The 26103-nt window shown below is 43.3% G+C and overlaps 1 protein-coding gene across 4 annotated transcripts in view; it reads left to right on the plus strand.

Moving 5' to 3' along the window:
* LOC140468229 (choline transporter-like protein 2) overlaps positions 1-24040 on the plus strand; it is an 89624-nt gene extending 65584 nt beyond the window's left edge. For 3 of the 4 annotated variants that reach the window (XM_072564491.1, XM_072564490.1, XM_072564489.1), the window contains exons 10-23: positions 2018-2130; positions 3800-3931; positions 6727-6826; positions 7919-8011; positions 9298-9385; positions 10653-10915; positions 13262-13356; positions 17273-17376; positions 17702-17775; positions 17907-17977; positions 19546-19634; positions 19966-20050; positions 21629-21901; positions 22481-24040. In XM_072564491.1, coding sequence (XP_072420592.1) covers positions 2018-2130; positions 3800-3931; positions 6727-6826; positions 7919-8011; positions 9298-9385; positions 10653-10915; positions 13262-13356; positions 17273-17376; positions 17702-17775; positions 17907-17977; positions 19546-19634; positions 19966-20050; positions 21629-21750 — 1429 coding nt within the window. In that variant the 3' untranslated portion in view covers positions 21751-21901; positions 22481-24040. The remainder of the gene's footprint in view (positions 1-2017; positions 2131-3799; positions 3932-6726; positions 6827-7918; positions 8012-9297; positions 9386-10652; positions 10916-13261; positions 13357-17272; positions 17377-17701; positions 17776-17906; positions 17978-19545; positions 19635-19965; positions 20051-21628; positions 21902-22480) is intronic. The other variant, XM_072564492.1, reaches the window with a different exon arrangement.
* Positions 24041-26103: the final 2063 nt, after the last annotated feature.

The following is a 26103-nucleotide window of genomic DNA, read 5'->3' on the forward strand; positions in this document are numbered from 1 at the left end:
CAGCAAGGAGGCCTTTGTGTGGAGCTGCAGAAAATGGGGGAGATACTAAACAGGTTTATGAAATTGTTGTGGTTCTGTTCGCCGAGCTGGGAATCTGTGTTGCAGACGTTTCGTCCCCTGTCTAGGTGACATCCTCAGTGCTCGGGAGCCTCCTGTGAAGAGCTTCTGTGATCTTTCCTCCAGCATTTATAGTGGCTTGTCTCTGCCGCTTCCGGTTGTCAGTTCCAGCTGTCCACTGCAGTGACCGGTATATTGGGTACAGGTCGATGTGCTTATTGATTGAATCAGTGGATGAGTGCCATGCCTCTAGGAATTCCCTGGCTGTTCTCTGTTTGGCTTGACCTATAATAGTGGTGTTGTCCCAGTCGAATTCATGTTGCTTGCCATCTGCGTGTGTGGCTACTAAGGATAGCTGGTCATGTCATTTTGTGGCTAGTTGGTGTTCATGGATGCGGATCGTTAGCTGTCTTCCTGTTTGTCCTATGTAGTGTTTTGTGCAGTCAGCTTTGCAGTTTTGTGAATTCAGCACAAAGGTATACAGGAAAGCCACACATACAGACCAAGTCCTGAACTATGAAAGCAACCACCCCAACACACCCAAGCGAAGTTGCATCAAGACACTATTCAAAAGGGCCACAACACACTGCAGCACACCAGAACTGCAAAAAGAGGTAGAAGACTGCACAAAACACTACCTAGGACAAACAGGAAGACAGCTAACGATTCGCATCCATGAACACAAACTAGCCACGAAACGACATGACCAGCTATCCTTAGTAGCCACACACGCAGATGACAAACAACATGAATTCTACTGGGACAAGCCAAACAGAGAACAGCCAGGGAATTCCTAGAGGCATGGCACTCATCCACTGATTCAATCAATAAGCACTTCGACCTGGACCCAATATACCGGCCACTGCAGCGGACAACTGGAACTGACAACCGGAAGTGGCGTAGACAAGTCACTATAAATGCCGGAGGAAAGATCGCAGAAGCGCTTCACAGGAGTCTCCCAAGCACTGAGGATGTCACCTAGACAGGGGACAAAACATTTGCAACACAAATTCCCAGCTCGGCGAAGAGAACCACAACAATGAGCACCCGAGCTACAAATCTTCTCACAAACGTTGAGTTTATGAAATCATGAGCGTGGATAGGATAAATAGACAAAGTCTTTTCCCTGGGGTGGGGAAGTCCAGAACTAGAGGGCATAGGTTTAGGGTGAGAAGGGGAAGATCTAAAAGAGACCTAAGGGGCAATTTTTTCACACAGAGGGTGGTACATGTATGGAATGAGCTGCCAGAGGATGTGGTGGAGTCTGGTACAATTGCAACATTTAAGAGGCATTTGGATGGGTATATGAATAGGAAGGGTTTGGAGGGATATGTGCTGGGTGCTGGCAGGTGGGACGAGATTGGTTTGGGATATCTGGTCGGCATTAACATGGTGGACCGAAGGGTCTGTTTCTGTGCTGTACATCTCTGTGACTCTCTGGCTGTCGATGATTCACCTTTTGTCAACAGGAACAACTGGAAGTGACAAATCATCACTTTTCAGAACCTTGGTTGTGCCTTTCCTAAAATAAAACCTAATCATGCAGAAATCACCACCATTTTTTCCCTTTTGGTCATTGATTCATAATCACTTCTGTCTCATTGACCAAATAGCGTCTGATCTGCTAACACCTCCCCTTTTGATGCCTTGCTCCTTCTCTCCTCCAGCCCCAAAGAGTGTCATGATATCTTCAGTGACCATTTTACTTTCAGCTCACGAGGCCAGAATTTTGTAATTCCTTTCCGAACTCTCTAGATTGTAACTCTTCAATTCTCCTTTGAGGTGCTTCTTAAAACCTCATCCTTTAACATTAGGATTGATATCTTAATTTCTTCTAGGGTGGTTTAAAATTAAATTTTACTGATAATATTTCTGTGAAATGCCTTGGGACAATTTGCTAAACTTAAAGGTGCTATAGCAATGGAAGTTGTTGATTGGATTTTTGTCTGCCTGTTTGTAGAGGAATGAGTATCGCCCTGGTGATTAGTCTGCTCTTTGTCATCTTGATGCGTTTCATTGCTGCGTTTATGGTGTGGTCGATCATCCTGATGGTCATTGCTGTCCTTGGCTATGGTAGGTCATGTCACTTATTCATCTGTGAAATTATCATTTCTGGCAACCTTTACAGGTCAGGAATACTTAAATTGTTTCTCAACTACCATGTCCCCAGGATGAGTTGGCAGAAATCACTATGTGCTTGTCTTTATATGAAGGGACTGCTGGCCTGTGTGCACCCAAGCCTGCAAATAGTGTGAACCAAGTGCAATACTGATCCTACAGGTGAGGAGAGTATTGCTCTATTTAACGTTCGGCTTGTAGACGTTAGATGCCAAGTTAGACTGAGCTAGTCTAAACAATCGCCTCAAAGCCTTGGGTTAAGGCTAAGGAAGAGAAACACAGCCAGATTGATGTTTTTATGTGTTTGTATGTACTTGTGATGAATTTAGGATGAGGTTTGGGTGTCATAAGACTTGAGAGCAGAAGTGGACTATTCAGCCCAATGCAACTGCTCTATTAAAGTAGGGCTGGTCTGATAATCCTCAACTCCACTTTCCTGTGTTTTTACCCCATAATCCTTGATTCTCTTAAGGTTTAAAGGTCTGTCTGTCTCTGCCTTGAATATACTGAAGGACCCAGCTTCAACAACCCTCTGAATAAAGGATTCGACAGATTAAACATTCTTTGAATGAAGAGTCCTCTTCTCATCTCTGCATTAATTGGGTGGCCTATTATCCTGAGATTAAAGCCTCTGGTCCTAGACACACACTCAGTAGGAGAAATGACCTTTCCACTTTGACCCAGTCAAACCCTGTTAGAATCTTGCATGTTTCAACAAGGGATGGCGCTCATTCTTATAAACTGAGTATAGGCCCAACCAGCTCAACATCTATATATAAAGAAGAAAAAAAATCTCCATAGCTGAGATCAACCAAGTGACTCTTCTCTGGACTTCCTCCAATGCCTCCCCTTCGATAAGGGGACCAAAACTGCTCGCTGTTTGAGATGTGGTCTGATTAGTGCCTTGTATAGCTTTACAAGACCACTCCTATTTTTCTACTCCATTCCATTTGCCTTTCCTGTTACCCACTGAACTTGGGTGTTAGCTTTTTATGGCTCATGGCCAAGGACTCCCACATCCCTCTGTGTTGCAGCTTTCTGCAGGCTCTTGCCATTGAAGAAATTCACTCCTTTATTTCTGCCAAAGTACAGAACCTCTCTTTTTTTTTCCCAGATTGTATTCCGTCTGCCTTCATTTAACCTGTCCATATCGGTCTGTAGATTCCTCATGTCCTCCTCACTACTTGCCTTCCCACCTATTTTTGTCATTCACAAATTTGGCTATAATATATTCACTTCCATCATCCAAGTAATTAAATATATTTTGTAAATAATTATGGCCCTAGCACTGACCCTTTTGGCACTAGTTGCAAGTTGCCATCCTAAAAATGCCCCTTTTAACCCAGCCCTTTTATTGACCAGTGCTCGATCCATGCAAATACAATCTCCCAAAACGGAGAGATAGAGGTGTTCAGATGACATGACTGTTATCAGGTTCAGTCTCACATGACGTACAGTGGGGTGACTGAGAGATTGCTCACTCACCCAACAAAAAAAAAACAGTGCCTTCCGAGAGAGGAGGAGATTGAAAAAGCAAACCATTATGTAAAACATCTGAGTTGGAAACTGTTGGTAGTTAATGCACATTATGCTGAAGATTAGTTATTTTGTTTGGTTGTTGCAGGTATTTTTCACTGCTACATGGAATATAAACAGTTGAAAGGAGTGCCAGGATCAGAGGTGACGATCAAAGAACTGGGCTTCCATACTGACCTGCGTGTCTACCTGCATCTACGGCAGACCTGGCTGGCATTCCGTAAGGAACAGTTTGTTGCACTTCACATCGCAGTTGAACTCTGTGTACACCATTAAGATTTTAACCAGCCTGGTGGGGTTAGAGAGAATGTAGTGGTGAAGAAAAAAAATGTTACTAAAGAGCGCAGATGGTTTCACTCTGGATCCTCAATGAGCTAGGTCAGAACATTGAGATGCGTTGTTATAGTTTGATTCAAGCAGTTTTATCTTTAGTTTGGAAAATTGCAAATGTCACACTGCTGTCCAAGAAAGCTGAGGCAGGTAGGAGTAACCAAGGAATTAAGCATCAGTTAGGCTAATAAATATTTTAAGGATTTTAGTGTTTTTTTTTTAAACTAGCCAGCATTTGTTGCTCATCCCCAATTGCACAGAAGGCAGGATAACAGTCAGCCGCATTGCTGTGGGTCTGGAGTCACATGTAGGCCAGACCAGGGGACGATAGATAGACGGGCATGAGGCTGAAATAACAGAGCAAGCCAGGCAGAGACAATTCGTGGAGAAGTTGACGTTTTGGGTGTAACCCTTCTTCAGACCAGGGAAGGATGGCAGTTTCCTTCCCGAAAGCACATTAGTGACTTAATGGTAGGTGACTGAACACCTTAAATTTTTCAGCTGATCAGATTCATCTAACTTCAATTTGTAACAAGTAAATCCTATCTGATGAAACAGAATTAATCTGTTCAACAGAAAAGCAAAATACTGTGAATGTTAGAACTCTGAAGTAAGGAAGTGTGTCTGTGGAAAGGAATGGGATTAATGTTTTGAATGAATATCTGTTAGCATTTACATGGACTTCTGAAGCAATTGGTAAAGCTTGTCATAAACTGTTGGCTAAAGTTGAAGCTCATGGGATCAAGGGCAACTTAATGACCTGGTTAGGAAATTGGCTGAGTGGCACTAAACAAAGTGAAGAGATAATGGGTACGTGCTCATCGGCAGGATATCAGCAGTGGTATGCTGCAAAGAGTTCTCTCGGACCTTCAACTAATCATCATGTTCATGCGAGAGAGAAATCAGCGCTCCAACTTGTTGACAGAAAAGATCGGCTGCAGCAAATCTTGGGGTAAAAACAATAACTTGATAGAACTGAGCCTGATTATTGCCGGGAGAAAAGGCCTATTCTGTCAAAGCTTTCTGTCTTGCACTCATCAGATTAATTCACAAATATCCCATTTCCAGGGGAAATAAGTATTTGTACTGTATGAGAGAAAAATGATTTGATTATTGTTGGCAAATGCACTCTAGTTCAGATGTTGCCATGGGAATGAACTGGTCAATGGTAACTGACACTTAACTGCCAAGCCTTGTTTAAATTTTAAACCAGGAAAGACAATTGGTATTGCCCTGAGAAATGTGCCAGACTATGCTGTTTATTTTGTTGAGTTGAACCAAGGAGCATGTATGACATGTTAGAAATGTAAAAGCAAATAGCGGTTTCTGAAGATTACCAAAAAAACACTTAGTGAGTCTTAGTCCCTGCAGTTAGTTTTAGGAAGGAGATGGCAGATGAATTGATCAGGTATTTTGTATCAGTTTTCACTGCAGATGATCCAAATAATATCACAGAAGTAACTGAATCAGGAAATGGACTGGGGGAAGAACTCAAGAAAATTACAATCATCAAAGTGGAACTGGGCAAGTTATTGGAGCTGTAGGTTGACAAGTGCTGATCCTTGATGAACTTACTCTTCTCTTGGATCTTAGTCAGTGTATTTATTTTCTAAATTCCCTGGAGTCCGGAAAGATTCAATTAGACTGGAAATTAACAAGTGTAGTTTCTTTCTTTAAAAATAGGGAAGGAAAGCAAGAAAAACTACAGGCCATTTAACTTTAACATCTGTGATAGGGCAAGTTATTGTTAAACACATTAAAACAGGGCACTTAGAAAAGGTCCAAGGTAAGGGTGTCTCATTTTATGCACAACTTGCAGTGCCTTCTTTCTATATTTCTTTGCCTTCTATTATTTCCATTGCAATTTCAGGGGTTATCAGGATTTATGTTTCAGTAACTCTACAATGGTATTTCATTTTGCTCTCAATTGACAGCACAAAATGGCGAATGTACTTGAATAAAAATAGTATAAAGTGTCACTTATTGTGGCACAAAGGTCAGGCACCTTTCCAGTGTTTTGGATCCTGAATTGAGTCATACTTCAGTCTAAACAATCTCAGCAGTCCTATAATTTTTAGTTTTCGTTCCATAATGTTAGCTTTAACTTTTTTTTTTATTTGACAGAAGACACTATTTTTGTCAATAAATATTTTAATCGGCTGAATCAGAGTGACAGCTGCTGTTGTGGAAAGTTCCATAAAACTCAGAATTAAACCAGTTCCAATTGATAAGAACAGACCCAGAAGAGTGGCTGCTTTGTTAGTGAGTACCTATGTGTCTGAAATAACCATACCTTGGAGAAAGTCAGGATTGCAGATGCTGGAGATCAGAGTCGGGAGTATGTTGCTGGGAAAGCACACCAGGTCAGGCAGCATCCGAGGAGCAGGAGAATCTGTTTGAAGGGCTTGTAACCATACCTTGAAATAACATGGGGACTGCTCACTTTCAGCGAGATATTAGGTGACTTGTACCTTCCCATTCTCCTCTTCTCAGTTGTGTTTAACCTTGTTGCACACAGAAGCTTTTGCTCAAAGCAAAACATCCATCAGACAAGGAATAATGAAGCAACCATTCTTGGGTTTGACTTCACGAGGGTTTGGAAGTTTGTCGTCAGCATGTGGGTTCTGATTTATGTTTCTCTGCTCCCAGAGACAAATATATAATGTCATCTTTTTCTCATTGCAGTGATCATTCTGGTAATCGTGGAAGTTATCATCATTCTGATGTTAATATTCCTACGGAAGAGGATTCTGATAGCAATAGCCCTGCTAAAGGAAGCAAGCAAGTGCGTTCAGAATGATTATAAAGAGAATGGTTCGGGTTCGATGCCAGGATGCTATGGGGGGGGGGGGGTCGTCAGTTCAATTTGAGCTGAAGCATTGGGAGGTGGGAGGGCTCAAGTTTGAGGTGAGGGATGAGGCGGGGAGGCTGGGGGTTTGAGGTGAGGGATGAGGCGGGGAGGCTGGGGGTTTGAGGTGAGGGATGAGGCGGGGAGGCTGGGGGTTTGAGGTGAGGGATGAGGCGGGGAGGCTGGGGGTTTGAGGTGAGGGATGAGGCGGGGAGGCTGGGGGTTTGAGGTGAGGGATGAGGCGGGGAGGCTGGGGGTTTGAGGTGAGGGATGAGGCGGGGAGGCTGGGGGTTTGAGGTGAGGGATGAGGCGGGGAGGCTGGGGGTTTGAGGTGAGGGATGAGGCGGGGAGGCTGGGGGTTTGAGGTGAGGGATGAGGCGGGGAGGCTGGGGGTTTGAGGTGAGGGATGAGGCGGGGAGGCTGGGGGTTTGAGGTGAGGGATGAGGCGGGGAGGCTGGGGGTTTGAGGTGAGGGATGAGGCGGGGAGGCTGGGGGTTTGAGGTGAGGGATGAGGCGGGGAGGCTGGGGGTTTGAGGTGAGGGATGAGGCGGGGAGGCTGGGGGTTTGAGGTGAGGGATGAGGCGGGGAGGCTGGGGGTTTGAGGTGAGGGATGAGGCGGGGAGGCTGGGGGTTTGAGGTGAGGGATGAGGCGGGGAGGCTGGGGGTTTGAGGTGAGGGATGAGGCGGGGAGGCTGGGGGTTTGAGGTGAGGGATGAGGCGGGGAGGCTGGGGGTTTGAGGTGAGGGATGAGGCGGGGAGGCTGGGGGTTTGAGGTGAGGGATGAGGCGGGGAGGCTGGGGGTTTGAGGTGAGGGATGAGGCGGGGAGGCTGGGGGTTTGAGCAGGTGGTGGGCTGCAACATGCTCTGGCTTTAAGGTGGGGATTGTTGATGGTCTCGCAGACTCCTCACCTGAAGTCGGTTCACAACCACATCCGGTTGTATAAGGGAGAAAATGGGAAGACAGTTGGATTACGAGACTTCTTGACAACAATCTCAGTGACTTGCCATGTTTTCTTTGTCTTCCTGCAGAGCTGTTGGCTGTATTATGTCCACTTTGGTCTATCCTGTCATCACGTATCTCCTGCTGTTACTCTGCGTAGCTTACTGGGGCATTACTGCTGTGTATCTTTTGACCAAAATTTTGCCTCTGTTTTCACAGTGGAAGGTGATAATTTCTTCCCAAAAACTGCAGTTACTACACAGGAACTTGGTGTAATTACGGTAAATAGGGAGAAGATATTAAGTAAACTGATGGGATTAAAGGCAGATAAGTCCCAGGGTCTGATGGCCCCCACCCGTGGATATTAAAGGAGGTGGCAGCAGAGGTAGTGGATGCATTAGTTATAATATTACAAAATTCTCTGGATTCTGGAAAGGTACCAGTGGATTGGGAACATGCTAATGTAACAGCCTTATTTTAAAAAAGATGATGTGGAAAAAAAGCTCTCTTTTTCCCTTACACGATGGCTTAGTGGTTAGCACTGCTACCTCACAGTGCCAAGGATCCAGGTTCAATTCCAGCCTTGGGCAACAGTCTGTGAGGAGTTTGCACATTCTCCCCATGTCTGTGTGGGTTTTCTCCAGGTGCTCCGGTTTCCCCCCTCAATCCAAAGATGAACACTTTAGGTGACGTGACTGTGCTAAATTGCCCAGTGTGTTCAGAGCCTGTTTCCACACTGTATGGATGCTATTCTATTCTATGCTTGTATGCAAACAGTGTCTCTCGCGCGCTCTCTCCTTTCTCTCTCTTCTCCTTTCTTTCTCGCTCTCGCTTTTCCTTTCTTTCTCGCTCTCTCGTCTTTCTCTTCTCTGCCTCCCCCATCAAACACGCATACACTTCCTCCCCATATACATCCAGTCTCTCAAAACGAAAGCACACAATGCATCCCATTTTCTGCAGCACCGCCCCCCCCCCCCGCCCCAAAAAGACAGTTTGTCACTGACTGTCTTGTTTGCATTCATATATGCTCCATCTCTGACGCATGAAGCTTAATATGTAACACACTCACCCTTGAGGCAGAGTTGTGGTTTCATTTTCCACACCAGAGATTTAAGCTGAAAATCTAATTTTAACTCTCTGCTGTTGAGGGAGGTCCACATTGTTGGAGGGTTGTTACTGGTGAAAGGGGGACTGTCACTGATAGGAAATAATTTAAGGCTCATTTTAATGTCCTTTAACACCATTTAAAGTTCTCTCAAATTCTGGCCAAACCCATCTAAAACAAAAGCTTTTAATTTGTCTTTGATTGGGCCTTAGCTGATGCCACCACCTCTGATTCATTCATTGTAGATATTGGTTTTCTGAATATTCTGGGCACTGTGCTAAGGTTCTGTATGAATTTCCATGTTGTATTTTCTAACCCTCCATTTGAAGAAGTTATCTGTTGCCTTGACTGTTTGTTCTGAAGCTTCTTGTCAACCTCAGGCACAGCCGTTTATAAAGTGCTGGCAAATGAGTCGATTTGTAATTACACCATGAAGACCTGTGATCCTGATGTGAGTAGTATTTCTGAACAATAGATGCCGAGAGAAAGGGGGACTGTTTCCTTTCTTCTTTTGCCCCACCAGCATCTCTATGCTCCTGAATGGTGCAGCCCCTGTCTCATCCATTTGATGGTGCTCTGAGAGGTTTGCTTTGTCAGTCATTGTCCATGGTTGCTCTGAACCATTGCCCCATTGACCTGTCTGGACTAGATGGGCTGAATGGCAGACATGGCCCACTGCTCCAGCATCACACTTCACTGCTCGTCCCTGACGTGGTGGTGTTGGAGAGTTTACCTCCGTCCCAATCAGCAGAGAGACTTTGCACCCTGTTTCCTTGTGGCTCTGGTTTATAACCATTCGGAAAGATGTCAAGCTGATAAATACTCAGTCACTAAGGGAGACTAAGTGCTTTTCCTGTTATTGCACTGATCCACAGCAACTGGCAGTTGTCTGTCTCCTCCTGCACACTGTCTTTAATCAGGCAGTAGTTGAGGTGGTCTCACCAACTCTGCACCTTTCAGGGATGGATTGATCAGTTCAGCTCATGATCAAAATGTCTGTGTGCCTGTCTGTCTGAGCTTCCAGATTGTCTGTGGTTCTGTACGTGAGAGAGATGACTTTGCCTGTTTCTGCTATTTAAACAAGCTCCTAAACAATGTCAGCTGGAGTCAGTGCAATGGGGAGGGAACATACAACAATCTAACTGGAGTGATACTGAATGATCCAGACATTACCACTCCTATATGTTTACCAGAACTGGATTGCAATACCTTGCTCCAAGTCTCCTTGTGTATGAAACGAGACGCATGTGAATTGTGGACTGCAGATGCTGGAGATCAGAATCGAAGAGTGTGGTACTGGAATAGCACAGCAGGCCAGGCAGCATCCGAGGACCAAGAGAGTCGACGTTTCAGGCATTAGCTCTTCATGTTTGAAATGTCAACTGTCCTGCTCCTCTGCTGCCTGACCAGCTGTGCTTTTCCAGCACCACATCTCTCCATCTGATTTAAGGAAATGTCTAGCCTCATTGTTCCAATCTTGGGGGAAAATCCAGGAGATGAAATCCTTGTCAATGTCCTCTGGTTACTGCCAGCTTTGACCAGGGACGGGGAAGGGGGCTACTGAGGCTTGACCTGTGGGCAGTATCTAATAAAGCTTTGTAGTGAGGATGTTGAACAGCTCCTCTACAGCTTCATGAGGTTGCATGTTATGGTTCTAGGGTGATCTTTCTGTGAATAACTTATACTCTCTCTCTCTCTCTCTCTCTCTCTCCTCCTAGACCTTTAATGTTTCCAAGATCATAAAGCAGTGCCCAGAAGCAGAGTGTATATTTGCATTCTATGGAGGCGAGTCATACTATCATCGGTACCTCATCTTCTTCCAATTCTACAATGTCTTTCTCTTCTTCTGGCTCAGCAACTTTGTCATTGCCTTGGGACAGGTTACACTCGCAGGAGCTTTTGCCTCTTACTACTGGGCTTTTAATAAACCGGATGACATTCCAGCATTCCCGGTGTTTTCGTCAATAGGACGTGCACTCAGGTAAGAGAGTGAGTGTGCGGTCTTGTTTTGATTTTGTTTGTGGGAGATGGACGTCTCTGGTTGGGCCCAGCATTTATTTCCTGTCCCTAGTTGCCCTTGAGAGGATGTTGGTGAGCTGCCTTCCTGAACTGCTGCAGTTCACCTGCTGTGGGCTAACCCACAATACCCTTGGAGAAGAGGGTGGGTGAAATTTCCAGGATTTTAATCAGGTGCTGCTGAAGGAACAGTGATTTATTTCCAAGTTAGGATGGTGAGTGACTTGGAGGGAAACTTCCAGGGGTTGGTATTCCTATGCTCCTTCGAGATAGAAGTGGTCATGGTTATGGAATGTGCTGTCTTAGGATCTTTGGTCAATTTCTGCAGTGCAACTTGTAGGTAGTACACACTGCTGCTATTGAGTGTCGACAGGGGAGGGAGTGGATATTTGTGAATGTGGTGCCAACCAAGCGGGCTGCTTTGTTCTGAATGGTGCTGATCATCTTGGAGCTGCACCCATCCAGACATGGGTTTGAATAACCTGATATGGGGTCAAAGTTCATGCAGGACGATATTGAATGCTGCCATCTCCAAGAATTAAACTTGCACACTGAACAGATTCGGCCCCTTCAGGAGATGGAAGCTGGAATCTGGGGAGAGTCAGCACCTTCAGGAGTGGGGGAACTGTACCCTGGGGAGAGTCAGCACCTTCAGGAGAGGGGGAACTGTACCCTGGGGAGAGTCAGCACCTTCAGGAGAGGGGGAACTGTACCCTGGGGAGAGTCAGCACCTTCAGGAGAGGGGGATCAACTGTTTATGTCCAAACAGAGAAAAACTTTGAACTATAAAATTGAAACAATTGACTTTTTTTTTAACAAGATGGCTTACTGTGCCATTGCTGACACTGTAGATGCATCAGTTGTTTTGAACTTGCTGGCATATTGTGGGCATTGTAGAATGCACAAGCAGATGCACCACTTTGTCTGTCATAACAAAAACCTGCTGCTGCATTCAGTTCACTGGGGTCTGGGTATATGAAGGTCCATTAGCCATATGTCACAAAGTTTAATTGCTGCATTAATACTGAGTGTACTTCTCAATGCCTCATAATTTCCCCCATGATGGGCATGGCACTGAGCACAGTGACTTTCTTTGGGCATTGGGAATTTACCCATGCATTGAGCTGCAGTGTAGTGATATTTGATTTCTCGCACCTTTTTATCCTGGTTAAGACTGGGTAAATTATTGTTTCAAATTCAAATTGAAATTGTACAAAATCAGACAATAAATCCACTGAGCAAACTGCAGCAATAACTACCCGTTCTTTAAATCCTTGAAGAAGGGGAGAAGTGTGTGACCTAATCTCAGCGATCAGTGAGGTGACAGGATAGCAAACAAGGACACTTAGCTTTAGAGGTGGAGAGGATGAGGTCACGGAGATGTATTGAGATGTCCTCTGATTGAGGGCCAGGCTTCCAATTGGTTAGCTCAATTGGCTGGATGGTTTGCAATGCAAATGATACCAACTGCCTGGGTTCAATTCCCACACTGGATGAGGTTACCATAAAGTACACTCCTTCTCCACCTTTCCCTCGCCTGAGGTGTGGTGACCCACAGGTTAAATCACCACCTTTTTCATCTTTCCTTGGTGATCTGGGACTGTGCCAATTCTACAGGAATCCTGGGGGCCTGTCAGATGCTGTTTTGAATCAATTTGATTCAAATTGTGAACTTGCTCGAGTGGTTCCCAGTTTCATTTGTTTGGTCAAGGTGCCACCCACTGGCTTCTTGAGGAAGTGCAGTGTCAGGTTTGTGTTGGGTCAGACTACTGTAACAGAAAACAATGAAAATAAAAGTAAATGCAGGACAGAGGCAAAAGAACAGACACTGGGAAGAGAAGTAAAAGTAATATTAGCAGGAGAAATGATAGCAGTTTTATAGTCAAAATCCTGAAATATTGACAGCTGATTTTGCAGATTCTGCCTGCCGTTGGGTATTTCTAAGCTTTTCTCCCTTTATTTTCTGACTTACATCCTTTATTTTCTTCTGTTCCAAACATGTTTTCAGCCCTAAGCCTGCAACATAGGTAGAGTTTGAATGTATCAAAGGAAGGTGAGGGATCAAATCTCCATGTCGAAGAAGAGAGGATTGATTCCCAGAATGTGTGTGGTAAATCTCTCCCTCTCTCCACTCCTGTTGGATGGAGGGCAGATGGCAGGAAGCCTTTCTGCAGGGTACCCCCTTCTTTTTGGAGACACATGGAGTAAAGGTGCACATTACCTGTCCACTGAGCAGTCATGCTCCTGTGGTGTTTGCTACACTATTGACAGGGTCTTTCCAATTAATTTTCATATCTTTCCGTTTCTGCAGGTACCACACTGGCACCTTGGCATTTGGATCTCTCCTCTTAGCCCTTGTCCAGGTTATCAGAGTTTTGTTGGAATATATCGATCAGAAAGTGAAAGGTAAAAGCTGTTGGAACTTTTCAATTCTTTCCATCATCTATTTCTCGCCAGTTGTGTTTATTTATTATTTAAAGCTACTTTGGATGATGTATTAATACAAGCTCCCCCCCCCCCCCCCCCCACCCCCCATGCCAGCCTGTTCCACTACAACTACGACATTAATATCTAACTCTCAATGTGGATAATTTTCCTGTTTATTAAAGACAGGACACATCCACCCCATTAGTGTGCACTCAATCATCAGGAAAGTGATGGAAAGGGTCATCAGTAGTGCTATCTAGCAGCACCTACTCAGTGACACCCAGTTTGGGTTGTGCCTGGGCCACTCAGCTCCTGACCTCATTGCAACCTTAGTTCAAGCATGGATAAGAGAGCTGAATTCCAGAGGGGAGTGGAGACCCTGGTCCAGAGACACACCCCTGCAGCCTCACAACACCTTCCCCTGCAACCGCAGAAGGTGTAACATCTGTCTATTTCCACCTCGCTCCTTTGTATCTAAATACACCTTCCAGGTGATGCAGGTCTTTACCTGCACTTTACTCAGTCTAGTCTATTGCATTTGCTGCTCACACTGTGGTCTCCTCTACAACGGGGAAGCAAAATGTGTAGACTGGGTGACCACTTTTCAGAACATCTACATTCTGTTTGCAAAAAAGACCCTGAGCTTCCAATTGCCTGCCACTTCATCACACCACTCTGTTCCCTGGCCACATATGTCTCAGGCTTGCTGCACCTCAATTTCTGCTTGGGGACCCAAGTTCAATAACTTTCTGGCTTGAGCTCTCCCATGTCCTAGCCCCGACTCTATACACCAGACCTTGTTATCCCACAGTTTACTATTACACACAACCCATTGTTCGCCACTAACAGTTGCCATTAATTCACTCTCCTAGCCAAATTGTTATCCATTCTTTTGTCTGTCCAATTGCTGTCCTCTCTGAACTCTATTTCCACTTATTATTTACTCCTTACCCTCTTCTCCTTTTCTCCCGCCCCTCCACAATGACCCCCGATACTATCTTATAGAACATAGAACATAGAAGAATACAGCGCAGTACAGGCCCTTCGGCCCTCGATGTTGCGCCGATCAAAGCCCACCTAACCTACACTAACCCACTATCCTCCATATACCTATCCAATGCCCGCTTAAATACCCATAAAGAGGGAGAGTCCACTACTGCTACTGGCAGGGCATTCCATGAACTTACGACTCGCTGAGTGAAGAACCTACCCCGAACATCAGTCCTATATCTACCCCCCCTTAATTTAAAGCTATGCCCCCTTGTAATAGCTGACTCCATACGTGGAAAAAGGTTCTCACTGTCAACCCTATCTAACCCCCTAATCATCTTGTACACCTCTATCAAGTCACCCCTAAACCTTCTTTTCTCCAATGAAAACAACCCCAAGTGCCTCAGCCTTTCCTCATAGGATTTTCCTACAATACCAGGCAACATCCTGGTAAACTTCCTCTGCACCCGTTCCAGTGCCTCCACATCCTTCCTATAGTATGGCGACCAAAACTGCACACAATATTCCAGATGCGGCCGCACCAGAGTCTTCTACAACTGCAGCATGACCTCAGGACTCCGGAACTCAATTCCTCTACCAATAAAAGCCAGTACGCCATATGCCTTCTTCACTGCACTATTTACCTGGGTGGCAACTTTCAGAGATCTGTGTACATGGACACCAAGATCCCTCTGCTCTTCCACACTACCAAGTAGTCTACCATTAGCCCAGTAATCCATCTTTTTATTACTCTTACCAAAGTGAATCACTTCACACTTAGCTACATTGAACTCCATTTGCCACCTTTCTGCCCAGCTCTGCAGCTTCTCTATATCCCGCTGTAACCTGTCATATCCTTCCTCACTGTCTACAACTCCTCCGACTTTCGTATCATCCGCAAACTTGCTCACCCAACCTTCTAACCCTTCCTCCAGGTCATTTATAAAAATGACAAACAGCAATGGTCCCAAAACAGATCCTTGCGGAACACCGCTAGTGACGGCACTCCAAGATGAACCTTTGCCATCAACTACTACCCTCTGTCTTCTTCCAGAGAGCCAATTCCTAATCCAAACCTCCAACTCATCCTCAATGCCATATCTCTGTATTTTCTGCAGCAGCCTACCATGGGGGACCTTATCAAACGCCTTACTAAAATCCATATATACCACATCTACCGCTTTCCCCTCATCTACCTCCTTAGTCACCTTCTCAAAGAATTCAATAAGGTTTGTGAGGCACGACCTGCCCTTCACAAAACCATGCTGACTATCCTTGATCACATCATTCTTATCCAGATGTGCATAAATCCTGTCCCTTACAATTCTCTCTAAGACTTTGCCCACAACAGAAGTGAGACTCACTGGCCTATAGTTACTAGGATTATCCCTACTCCCCTTCTTGAACAAGGGAACCACGTTTGCTAGCCTCCAGTCCTCTGGCACTCCTCCTGTCGACAAAGAGGACACAAAAATCAAGGCCAATGGCTCTGCAATCTCCTCCCTTGCTTCCCAGAGAATCCTAGGATAAATGCCATCAGGCCCAGGGGACTTATCTATTTTCACCCTTGCCAGAATTTCCAACACCTCTTCTCTACATATCTCAAAGCCATCCATTCTACTTATTCGTGCCTCAGTATTCATATCTTCTGCGTATAAACTGACCCTTCCTCTGAGGAAGGGTCACTCAACCTGAAATATTAGCTTTGATTTCTCTCAAGTTTCCAGACCTGCTGAGCTTTTCTAGCAATTTTGTTTTTGTTTGTGAAATGAGGCTAATTGCGCTTGACATTGAGGCTACATTTGACTGAATGTGGCATCAATGACTCCTAGCAAAACTGGATTGGGTACTGGGGGCAAAATTTCTGTCGGTTGGAGTTATACCTGGCACAAGGAAGATGGTAGTGGTTGGAGGTCAGTCATCTCAGCTCAGGACATCTCTGCAGGAGCTCTTCAGCATAGTATCCTAGACCCAACCATCTTCACCTGCTTCATCAATGACCTTTCTTCTCCATACGTGGGGATGTTCATTGATTGCACGATGTTCAGTGCCATTCATGACTCCTCGGAAATTGAAGCTGTTATGTTCAAATGCAACAAGACCTCGACAATATCCAGACTTGGGCTGACCATTTCTTGTAAGAGATAATCTAACCATCATCCCTTGACATTCAATGGTGTTACCATCTCTGAATGCCCAATTGTCAACATCCTGGGATTACCATTGACCAGAAACTGAACAGAAGCAGCCATATAGTCACGATGGGTATAAACCAGGTCAGAGGCTAGGAATCCTGCAGTGAGTAACTCGCCTCCTCACTCCACAAAGCCTATCTGTAAGTCAGGACTGTGATGGAATACTCCCTACTTGCCTGGATGGGTGCAGCTTCAACAACATTCAAGAAGCTTGATATCATCCAGAATAAACTGCCCATTTAACTGACACTACCTCCACAAGCACCCACTTCCTCCTCCACCAACACTCAGTAGCAGCAGTGTATACCATCTACAAGATTCACTACATAAATTCATGAAGGCTCCTTCTGCAGCACCTTCCAAATCCATGATACCATCACCACCTAGAAGAAGGGCAGGAGAAACATGGGAACAAAATCACATTTTAAGTTTCCCTCCAAGCCACGCATTACCCCGACTTGGAAATACTTTGCCATTCCTTCAGTGTTGTTGGGTCAAAATCCTGAAATCCCCTCCTAAGGACATTGTGAGTCTACCTACAGCACACGGACTGCAGCGATTCTCCATCATCTCGAGGGCACCTCAGGACAAACAATAAAGTGCTGACTCAGTCGTCATCACCCACATCCCATGAGTGAACAGGAACAGAAGTACAGTTGTGTTTTTTTTTGTCTGAGCAGATGATAACCGTTTCCATTTGTGGTTTACAGGTGCACAGAATAAAGTTGCAAAATTTATATTGTCTTGCCTGAAATGTTGCTTCTGGTGTTTGGAGAAATTCCTGAAGTTTTTGAACAGGAATGCTTATATCATGGCAAGTATTTGTCTCTTTCTAAATTTCCTGTGGCTGAATGGTTAGATTCTCTGGTTATCTCAATGTTATTTCTGGGGTCTTGAGTGAAAATTGTTTCCTTGGTTATAAAAATTGCTTTCCCTCTAGATTTGTTCTCTCCCTTCTGCTGGCCCCTCGCATTCTCACCTCCCCCATTGTGTCCTTCACCTTAGTCTCCACTTTGTCAAGTCCCCTCTTGCTGCTGCTTGCTGACTCTGCTCAGTCAGACACCAACAGAAGGGTCAAGGGCAGAACAGGCTATAAGTGACCGAGTGAGTGAGTGATTGTGTCTGTTTCTTTCCCATAGGTTGCAATTTACGGGAAGAATTTCTGCACCTCTGCAAAGAATGCCTTCTTCTTACTGATGAGAAACATCATCCGGTGAGTGGGATGGTAGGACAGCCTGGAGAGAGGGATCAGGGAGGGGCTGGAGGAGAAGGTGGTGAATGGGGCATCAATCTGAGTAGTGAGGAGCTCAGTGAGAAGTTACCCAGTTCTCTGTTTTCTCACAGGGTTGTCGTTTTGGATAAAGTTACGGATTTCCTACTGTTTCTGGGCAAACTGCTTATTGTCGGAGGAGTGGGTCAGTCACGATTTTTACTTTACTCTCTGTATAACGGAGATGTTTGTTGTTCATGAATCTGCTGCTGTCCTCCAGACTGTGCTGAGTACATATAATGGAAGTTCTGAGATTTGACTGTTCACACCTCTCCACCCACTAAAAATCAGGACCAATAGCTTGATTCTCATCCCCAGAGGACTTCCTCCTCTCTCTCTCCCTCTTGACTATTCTCCTCTTATCACTTCTATCACTGCTGCTTTTCCACACTCTTTCCCCTCTTAGCCCCTCTCTCCCTCTTCACCATATCCTCATCCCCTTGCCCAGAAAACTCCTTCTTGGTTATTCAGTGAGACTAATATTTTGAATTTGAGATTGTGAACTCTCTTTTAATGGGACCTATTAGTTATCAAATTGGATGTGATACCAAATCAGAGAAACTCTGAAAATCCTTGATTCCATGCTGTGGTGAATGATCTGTACCTACTTCTACATCTCCATAGATCTGTGAGTTTTATGCTGCTTTAATATGAGAGAGATTGGGCCACATGGTGACATTGTTATTGGATAGTAACTCCCAACCCAAGTGTTCTGATTTGAGAGTTGTCAGGCTGCCTCATGCTCTCATTACTTGGAGTTGTCCCCTCGTGACCATGGATTGTTCCAGCGATGGAGCCTGTGCTGAGTGTAAACATTCTGTTGACTGATTAGTCCCAGATTGGCATGTCACAGTGGTTGGATCCAAACGGTTCTTTGGATTGGGTTAAGTGTAATTGAGAGAACTTAGACTTTACAATGTAAATTTACTTAAATATGAGCATTTATTAAGTAAAAAGAAATGAAAAATACAGGGGAATAAAACAATTATTCTTGCACCCTGCTGCCCATGAAGGATCCTCGTTTGAGATCTGGTCTGGAGACTTGGGCTCGTTCCTGGCACCATTTCCCATCCTGGTCTGAGGGGAAGTCCAACAATTGTGAGCGAATCTCTCACACGCTCTCTCTTGCTCTCTTTCGCGCGCTATCTCGCAGTGTAACGAACTGCGAGTACTGCAAAACAAATTGACTGTGCTGTCTTTGGCAAGTAAGGAATGAGTGTCACCCATCACAAACTTATTCAAGATCATGCAGCTGTTGAAAATGATCAACAATTCTAACTCATCCTATAGATACGGCAAGGCTAGGTGACATTGTCCAATGAGGGTGCTCTATACAGAGTTGAGACAATTCTGGGTTCTCCAGTTACCCTGTGTATCCTTGAGATAAGGAGGGGAAGCAACCAAGACTTGGAGACCCTGAGCATGTGTGGTGCATTTTGAGAACTATTTGAGATTCCAGTGTAATCGGTTGCTGATGTTCAGTGGAGCAGCTCTCACATTAGGAACAAGCAACAAGTTGGAATCAAACAGGAGAAATCTTAGTCCTTTGAGAGTTAATGTTGATATGGATTCCGGCTGCTTGGGTCTTTAAAAGGAGAACATGATCATTTCCCTTATGATCACTCGTGTGTTCATTTACCTTAGTAAATAGATTGATCAGTAATTAGTAAGTGGTTTATTGCTAAATTCATTCAGTCTCTCTCTGTTCCCTAGGTGTTCTTGGATTCTTCTTCTTCACCAATCGAATAAACATATTTGAAGACAAGGGCCCAACCTTGAATTACTACTGGGTTCCATTGCTGGTGAGTGAGATCAGTCAGTGCTTACCTTAAGCAGAACGTGCCTCTCCACACCTTTTTTTAATGCTGGGCTTATAACAAGAGTATGGCTGTAAGATCACGTTTTCCTCTTGATTGCTGCTCCATTGCAGACCTTTATCTGGAAATAGAGACAGTAATTAGTGTCCTGTACAGTGAGTAACAGCCATCAAGGTCAGCAAGATTGCACAATTTTTAATCTTTGTGTGCTAGTTAACTAATACCAGACATGACCATTTGTACAGTAGAACAGCAAAGATTGAATCTGTGGAAAAATACACTGATTGAAGCAGTTATACTTGTGTTTATGTTGCAGACTCTGATTGTGGGTTCTTACCTTGTTGCACATGGATTCTTCAGTGTGTATGCAATGTGTGTGGACACTCTGTTCCTCTGCTTCTGTGAGTATGCTACTGGGACATTTTTGATCCGTCTGTGTTTGTAACTAAACATGGGCCTGGCGAATTGAATTTTGATTGTGTTTTCCTGATAAAATCAGTTAAAATTTTCCATTAAACTTGCATTAAATAATTAGGTATTGCTACAAAATGAAGTAGAGAATTTAATTTTTAAAGTATGACTTTCACTTTCGTCACTACTACATGACTTAATGAGTCAGTCTGAGGGACAGCAAAGCTATATAAACCAGGGCAGCTTAGTTTCAGTGATCCTCACTGAATTTGCTAATCTATATTGGAGTGCCTGTATTAGTGCTACAGTGGACCTCAAGAAAAGACCAGAATTAGCTGAGCCACCACCTCCTAATATCCAGTGATTCCTGTTAGGTAATACCATCTGTGGTCATTGACTGAAAGCAGGCATACACAATGCTCCCCAGCAATTTGTTGGTGCACTCAGTCTGCACTTTACCCACAGATTAGCTGTGATCTCATTTGAATGGCACAGTGGGTTTAAGGGACTTAAGACCACCTGGTTCCTAGAATGATCACAGTAAATGGGGTACTGCAGGAACCTGTAGACAGACAGTTAGCACTTCTATGAGAAAAGAATTAGGCAAAATAAATAACTAATTTAGTTCTTAAAGGTTAAAAATATGTCCAGATTTGAGATTTCACCTCAGCAAGGACCAGAATTTTTCACAGGACAGGTAACTTGCCAGTATCATCTGCTGATTTCCAAATGTCCAAATAACTAATCTTATTATTAGGGTCAGGAAGGGTCATTAGGTCATTGAATTGTTTGTTGACAATTTCCCCCCTTTTTGTTTTACCCTTTGTCCTATCTACTGTTTTATTTTCTCCAACACCATTGTTCCATCTGTTGGGTTGGAATGGGAATGAAATCAACAAGGCTGTAGGTCTGAATCAAGAACAAATCCATGACCTAATTTCACTGGGTAAGCTGGCCATTGTTAGATCCTCTAACAGTCATGGAATCTGGTTGCAATGGATTCCCAGATAAGGAGAAGCAAGTAACCTTCCACTTATGGTTATAGATCTTGGTCAGGCACCAATAATAACCTTAAATCTGCAGCACTGTTCTTGACCAGTCTATCTTCTGGACCTCTGTCCTTTACATCTACAAACCTGATTTTTCAAGTAATTCTCAAGGCGGACAGCTGGCTAGTCCCATCACATTCAAGGGAATTCAGTCTGTAAAGTTTATCCACATCTCCACAGTTTTTAATTATTAATTTTGGCAGGATTAGGGTATGATTCTGATTTTCTTTAATGGAGGTAGAGCAAGGAATTATAAACCCGACAGTAGGCCTGCTTTTGCTGGATACTGACACTTTTGTATTTCCAGTGGCCTCTGTTTTTCCTGATTGCTTATTACTGAGCGCTCTCTATATTTTTGTGTGACATAATTTCCTTTTACTGACTGTGATCGTTACTTCTGTCTCTTTTTTTTACTCTTTCTCATCTTTCCTCTTTTTGCTCTTGCACTATCTGCCTCCATTCTGCACGGGAATGTGTTTGGATTCTTCTGCCTTTCTGCTACTGCTACTGGGAAACCAGGTGAAGATCTCGAGCGGAATGATGGCTCCGCAGAGAGACCGTATTATTCGTCGCCGGATCTGCGCGACATTCTGTACAAAAAGGAATATGACTCTCCGACACCACAGATCCAGGAGGAGTGACTAAGCTTTGCAATGAGGCTTAGTCACTAATAGACCAATGAAGAACCTCATTAATAAGATGCCCTGGGAGGAGCCTGTCACTAAACTACAGCCTTTGTCACGTTTCTGCAAAATTCTCCTTGTTAGTTAACTGTTAACTAACAGAGTGAAGGTGGGAATATTTCTGTTGGTACTGGATTGTGTTGGAGCCATTTTCTTTCCAAAATGGTAATCAAGCTATGGGATAAACTCCTAGGGAGAGTGAGGTGAACAGATCGAATGGGTACAAGAAATAATTGTATTATTTAGAGTAGATTGAGAGACGAGGTGATTAATAGATGCAGATTGATTTATGAAATTGGACCTAATTGTCACTGCCTAAAGATTCTTATGGAGATTGAGAGCCTTCAGTTGAGAGAACTTTCGAATAGTTCAATGATAACTTCAACAAAATTTCTACACTCAAATGATAGTAGCTACTCAATTATATTACTCCCTTCTACATTTAAATTTCTTTTCAACTTGATACTTTCACTGGAAACAATTTCTTTCTTTGATTTGTCTTCAGTGAAAGATGTGCTTTTCTGAACTGCACCTACAGATGAGTGGCCATTTTAAGAGGCTGCTTTGACAGTACAGGTCAACTGTAGTAGGTGTTTGTGTACTAATATTGCACCCAGTTTCTAGATTGACCTGGGTTTTGTTAGAGTCTTATTGATAAATGTGATTTATGATATTGCTATCCATGCAGTGGAAGACCTGGAGAGGAATGATGGTTCGAATGAGAGACCCTATTTCATGTCCAAAGCACTCCTGAAGATCCTGAACAAAAAAAATGAATGAGAACTGTGGAGTGCAGCCTGCAACTTGAGTCAACCCTGTATCTAAAGAATCCTGGATCAACCCTGCCACTAATACAATGTGGCACAAGACTGAGCATGAAGAGCTCTAGACTTTGGTGTGCAGTCAGCCATGGTTGAGGTCCAATTTGTAACAGTTCTATCTGTAATGTGCCAAAAAGGGGCCATGTTTTGAGATAAAATTAGGTTTTTATCATCTGAGATGTTGCATTTTTTACATTTTAAGAGGAAGAAAGCTCACTTGTCTGTAGTTAGGTGATAGTCACTTGGTATAGACTGTTCCGATTGCCACAATGTCATGGATCTATTCAGATGGCATTTATAAACTTGAACTATATTGTCAGTTAAGTTTTCATGCACCATGTCCTGACTTCAGTGTTCCACTTAGCTTGGTTTGCTACACCTGACAGTGAACTTTATTTTTGCCTGTTACACAGGCAGTTTACTGTACATCAACTTGGAAGTGCACATGCTGAATTTTCACCCCTACCTCCTGACTGTAACTGTTGCCACTTGTATGGATTCCAGGAGTGCTCTGAAATTTCCAGTATCCCATCCCCTCTCTCATTCATTCTTGAAGTGAGTCTTTTGGATAACAGCCTCAAAACATTTGAGATAAGCAACTAATCTATTCTGGTCTCATCCCTAAAAGTAGTGCAGTTTGTATCCTACTCCAGAGAAGTGCTAAGAGTAAATTTAATGTCAAGTGCCCATAATCTTCCAAACTAAAAAGTCCTGAAGTGTCAATAGCATTATTGTAGCTCCTGGGGGCTTGTGATGAGTCGCTTTGGTTTGTTTGCTGTTTTAAGCTAATGAGTAATCCATTTAGGGGTGTTTAAATCATGTGCTCTTCATGCTATTACAAACAGTATATTTATTTACAGAATATTGTCCCTTGGGCAATAAGATTTGATATTGAGTTCATTTCCTTAGGCTCTTAGGGTTAAGCAACAGAATTTAATGTTCTTGTCTTAAAGATAAGAATGAGGCATTAGCTTTTTTTAAATGACTATTTTCTGAGAACCTTGTTAAATCCAAGTGGTAGATACAAACCTCCCTCAATCAGAGAAGACTCAGCCTAACTAAGAAGCAGCTTGTTTGTTTTATTAGGATTTTAAAAAGTTATTTTAACAATGATAAAGATATAGCTTTACTGTATAAATGAAATTACAATGTTAACTGGCTTTAAATAAAGTTGTCTAGATATTGCTTCCTCATACAAATATAACGGATGGGTATACAGCCAATCTTTTCATGCATGCCACAGTTAGCCAATGAAATAAGTTGTTAATGTTATTTTTGTAAACTAAGGAGGCTGTTTTGGATGTATTCATGTCAAGAGCTGTTGGAATTTAAATCTGTTCTGTCGCAGATTGATCCCACAGGCCTAGTTCTTGCTTCATTCCATATTAAATCAAAAGTGCCTAATTATATCTATTATTCTAAAACCATTTCTGCCTCCACTTTTATTTGTGTTGATTCAATGAATTATAATTACAATGACTTGAATTGCTAAGATTTGACAACTCCAAAATAGACACAGTGAGCGTTGGATGGTATTGGCTTAAGACTGGGGCCTGAATGAGGGTGTATTGATATTGACTGCAGTAATTAGTTTAAATTTGGTTTCAACCTTTGAAATTTTCAATCTATAAGAACCTGTTTTTTCAAATCATGTCATTTCAAGAAAATAATTGGCCCTAATATTGAACAATCTTAAGTAAAGATTACAATCTAGAAATGGGATTCTGCAAGCTTGATCATTTATCTGATTCTGCCTTGTAATTGTTTGAAAATTTTCAATGATTTTGCACACTTGTACAATCAAACCTATTTATACAACTGGTGAGTTGTAAAGAAAAGTACTGTCCCATTTGGTTCTATATTAGAGAATTGCAGCTTGTTAGGGCTGGGGAAGTGGGAGAAATTATATTTGAAGTCAAGTCATTGAAGGGTAAGGAGCAGATTCATAGAATGGTAACAGTACCATTCAACCAGTTGTCCATTGTCAACTTTCTGAAAGGACAACTCCTCTCGACCCAATTCTTCCTCCTACTAGCCAATGTTTCTCTTCAGATAATTATCCAATTTCCTCTTGAAAGCCACTATTGAATCTGCTTCCAAGAGACTTGCAGTACTACGTTCTAGATCCCAACATGAAAAGGTTTCCCTTCAGTCACTTCTGATTCTTTTGCCGTTTACTTTAAATCGGCATCTTTTGGTTTGTGACTCTTCCACTAATGGGAACAGTTTCTTCTTCAATCTGTCCCACCTGTTCATCATTTAAGACCTCTATTAAAACTTCTTTCAATTTTGTATTTTCTAGGGAGAATGATCCCAGCTTTTCCAAACTTTTTTTCAAAATTGATGTCCCTCATCCTAGGACCATTTTTGTAAATCTTTTCTGTACTACTTCCACTGGCTTCAGAACTTTTAAGAGTGGCACAGTTGTTAGCACTGCTACGTCACAGCACCAGGAACCTGGGTGCAATTCCAGCCTCTGGCAACTGTCAGTGTGGAGTTTGCACGTTCTCTATGTCTGTGTGGTCATCCTCAAGGTGGTCTGGTTTCCTCCCACAATTCAAAAATGTGCAAGTTAGGTGAATTGGCCATGCTAAATTGTCCATTAGTATTCAGGAATGTGTAGGTTAGGTGCATGAGGCAGGGGTAAATTTAGGGTAGTGGAATGGGCCTGGGTCGGTTACATTTTGGAGTGTCGGTGTGGCCTTGTTGGGTCAAAGGGCCTGTTTCCATACTGTCCATTCTAATGCTTAACTTAAAGTGTAGATCACGCTATTTCTGTTGGCCAAAGGGATGGGTTATAAAGTTTTACCGTATTGATGATCACCTATACATGGATATCAGAGGTATACCTTCCTTGTTTTGGTCTAGCATGATCGTTTATAAAGCCATGTCTGGTTTGCCTTATTAATTGCAGTTTGAACAGGGTCTACCACCTCCAGGGCTCTGTGTACGTATATCCCCAACTCCCTTTGCTAGTTCATCCTTTTATAGAATTGAACCTTAGTAAAAATATGTCTTCTTTACTTCAACTTCTTTCTGTAATTATATTGCATTTACCACTAACTCTACCTTTTCCACCAGCCACTTTTCCACTTAATCTTTAAGTTTAATCCTCCTCAATGTCCTTAAACAAAGAGAAAATACTGCAAATCTGAAATAATAAATGAAAATGCTGGAAACAGCGTCTGGGGAGAGAGAGACAGAATTGCTTGCTTTTCCCCTGGCCACAAATGCTGTTTTGCTGGTTCATTACCAGCATTTTCTGATTTTAATTCCTCAAAATACCGTTTAATCTTTCACTCTTAAACCTCTGGTTGGTCTCCCTAAGTTTGGAAAGCTATTGGGTCTCTTTAATCTGCTATGATTTATGTATTTGGAGTTATTACTGTCCAGCTAGCTCTCCATTGTTAGAATGGGTTGCAGCCCCAGGACTACATTACCCAGAGGGGTCAGTTTGATGACGTAAGTTGCATGTGAATCGTGGCGCACA

The sequence above is a fragment of the Chiloscyllium punctatum genome, chromosome 46, assembly GCF_047496795.1.
Source record: "Chiloscyllium punctatum isolate Juve2018m chromosome 46, sChiPun1.3, whole genome shotgun sequence".
Classification (NCBI taxonomy): domain Eukaryota; kingdom Metazoa; phylum Chordata; class Chondrichthyes; order Orectolobiformes; family Hemiscylliidae; genus Chiloscyllium; species Chiloscyllium punctatum.